Raw genomic sequence first — 2,964 nt, 5'->3', positions numbered from 1 at the left:
AACATGTGCCTAATTTGGTAATCACACAGCAAGTATGTTATCATTGTCTTGAGAATAGCGAGGGTAATTCATGTACTATTTGCAACAGAAAGGAAAACATTTTTTATGGTGAAGAGTGTGTTACTGATTTTCTGGAGTATTTATGCAGTAAACCATCCAATATTAATAAAGTTATATGCATTGCACATAATGCAAAAGGATATGATGCACATTTTATCCTGCGTGCAATGATATCAGCGAAACGATGGACTCCAAGCGTCATAATGAAGGGGTGTAAAATAATGAGTATTGATTGTAAATATTTAAAATTTATTGATAGCATTAATTTCTTTCCGATGGCTCTATCAAAATTATCTGATGTATTTGACATAGAAGAAACAAAAGGTTATTTCCCACACTATTTTAATACGAAAGATAATCAAAGTTATGAAGGGCCTATGCCCGACCCTAAATTCTATGGTTTTCAGTATATGAAGGAAAAAGAACAAAAACAGTTTATGGAATGGTATGAAAAATCCTCAAATCAGACATTTAATTTTAAAGAAGAATTAATTCGTTATTGTCGCATGGATGTTAACCTTCTACGGAAGGCATGTGTTAAATTCGTAGTAGAATTCCAGCAAATAACTGATGTTAATCCACTAGTCGAAGCAATTAGTATAGCCTCGGCTTGTAATCTGGTATTTCGACGCAAGTTTCTCAAAGAACAGACTATAGGTATTATTCCTCATAATGGTTATCGTTGGTCAGATCAACAGTCCATCGAAGCGATTCAATGGTTGGTTTACGAACAAGAAAGACTTGGTATTACAATCAAGCACGCAGCAAATGGAAAGGAAATGGTTCTAAATGGTGTTTTAAAAGTAGATGGTTATGCACGTATAGATGAACAGATCCATGTATGGGAATATGAAGGTTGTTTCTATCACGGATGTGTTAAATGTTTTAAAGTAGGGCGTGATAAACCTATATATAATGATCCGCATACCACTCTTGAAATACGCTATGAAAACACCATTAGAAAAATTAATCATTTAAAAAACTTGGGCTACGTAGTTCATGAAATGTGGGGGTGTGAATGGAAGAATGAACTACGTAAAAATCCGCAAATTGCAGAATTGGTGGCACATCACCCCCTATGTAGAAAAGATCCTATCAAACCTAGAGATGCTCTATATGGGGGGCGATGTTCCGCTGTTAAATATTACTATAAGACTGCCCCCGGGGAGGAGGTGCACTACGTGGACGTCATTTCGTTATACCCCTACTGTTGCAAGGTGAAAAAATATCCCATAGGGCACCCAAAAATCTATGTGGGTGCCGATTGTCCTGCAATAGATAAATTTGAGGGTATCGTAAAATGTACAGTACTTCCTCCCCGGGATTTGTATCATCCCGTCCTACCGTATCGCAGCAATCATAAACTTCTGTTCCCTCTGTGTCGCAGATGCGCGGACACTCTAAATACAGAGGACTGTGAGCATAGTGATGCGGAGAGGGCCCTCACTGGGACGTGGGTGGTGGACGAAGTACGTAAAGCCCAAGAGAAAGGTTATAAAATATTATAAATGCATGAGGTATGGGAATATAAAGTAGTGCAATATGATCCTGTTAAAAAAGAAGGTGGCTTATTTACAAATTATATAAATTTGTTCATGAAAATGAAAACAGAAGCTCATGGTTGGCCTAAATGGTGTAAAAGTGAAGAACAGAAAAGTAAATATATTGAGGATTATTATGAAAGAGAAGGAGTACAACTAGACAAAGGGAAAATTGATAATAAAAACAAAGCACGAAAAAGTATTTGCAAATTAGCACTGAATTGTTTATGGGGCAAATTTGCTCAGAATGATAATATGACGCACACACAAATTATTCGAGAACCTGCCATATTTTATGATAAATTAACCGACAGTAATGCTGAGGTAACACAGGTAATTCCAATTGATGAAGATGCATTATTATTAAATTACAAGATTTTGGATGATGCAATTATTCCGTTAAAAAATACTAATGTAATATTGGCTGCGTATACTACTATGCATGGTCGCTTAGAATTATACAGTTATTTAGAGAAGCTAGATAAAGATGTGTTATATATGGATACGGATAGTCTCATTTATATAGTAAGAGCTGGAGGCATAAAATTACCTCTTGGGGATTATTTCGGCGAGTTAAAAAATGAAATAGATAATGTAGGTCCCAATGCATATATTAATGAATTTTGTAGCGGCGGGACCAAAAATTATGCGTACGAGGTATTCAGCGGAGATATAACAAAGACCTGTTGTAAGGTGAGGGGAATTACTCTAAATAGTGAAACAATGAAAATTGTGAATTTCAAACAAATTAGAAATATGGTTCTGAATGATGCCCCTCCTGTAAGTGTGTCAAACCCTTGCAAAATTGCTCGCACAAAAGACATCAAAATTATCAGCAAAGAGGAAACGAAAACCTATCAATTGGTACACACAAAACGCAAAAGAGTTGAAGGAAGTTATGATACAGTGCCTTATGGCTTTAAGAGAAATAGACTATTGTAAAAAAGAATAAGTTGTGTAAATAGATAATTATGGATAAAAAACAACTTTTAAGTTCTTTTTACTTCATTGATAATTCCACTGATCTTTGTGTATATTTGAAATATAGTAGTGATTATAAATTTTATGTGTTTGTAAAATTACGCATTGTTAATGAATGTATTGTGTTATCAATTAATGAATGGTCCAGGTTTTTATCATATTCCATGTATATAAATGATTATTTTAGAGAAGGTGAGAATGCAACTGAATACGCACTAAGTGAGAAAACGAAAGTAATACTTGACGCTAATAATGACGATGATAATTTAATGTATATTTGTGCAAATGATGATAATAGTAGAGTTGAAATAGATTTTTCTACATGGAAAAAAATATGTTACTATTTCCCATGTATTGATGAAGCAATTTCTTCATGTTCTAC

At 34.4% G+C, this 2,964-nt stretch overlaps 2 protein-coding genes across 2 annotated transcripts; both read left to right on the top strand.

Moving 5' to 3' along the window:
• Positions 1 to 335: 335 nt before the first annotated feature.
• Positions 336 to 1,568, top strand: LOC145679268 (uncharacterized). Its single transcript, XM_081749856.1, has one exon. It carries the CDS (start codon positions 336 to 338, stop codon positions 1,566 to 1,568), a length of 1,233 nt encoding a protein of 410 aa, XP_081605982.1.
• On the top strand, positions 1,569 to 2,543 carry LOC145679267 (uncharacterized). Its single transcript, XM_081749855.1, has one exon. It carries the CDS (start codon positions 1,569 to 1,571, stop codon positions 2,541 to 2,543), a length of 975 nt encoding a protein of 324 aa, XP_081605981.1.
• Positions 2,544 to 2,964: the final 421 nt, after the last annotated feature.

This window comes from Thermobia domestica, chromosome 2, assembly GCF_964235325.1.
Source record: "Thermobia domestica chromosome 2, izTheDome1.hap1.1, whole genome shotgun sequence".
Classification (NCBI taxonomy): domain Eukaryota; kingdom Metazoa; phylum Arthropoda; class Insecta; order Zygentoma; family Lepismatidae; genus Thermobia; species Thermobia domestica.
Note: the sequence above shows the minus strand (reverse complement) of the source record. Positions and strands in the feature narration are given on the sequence as shown.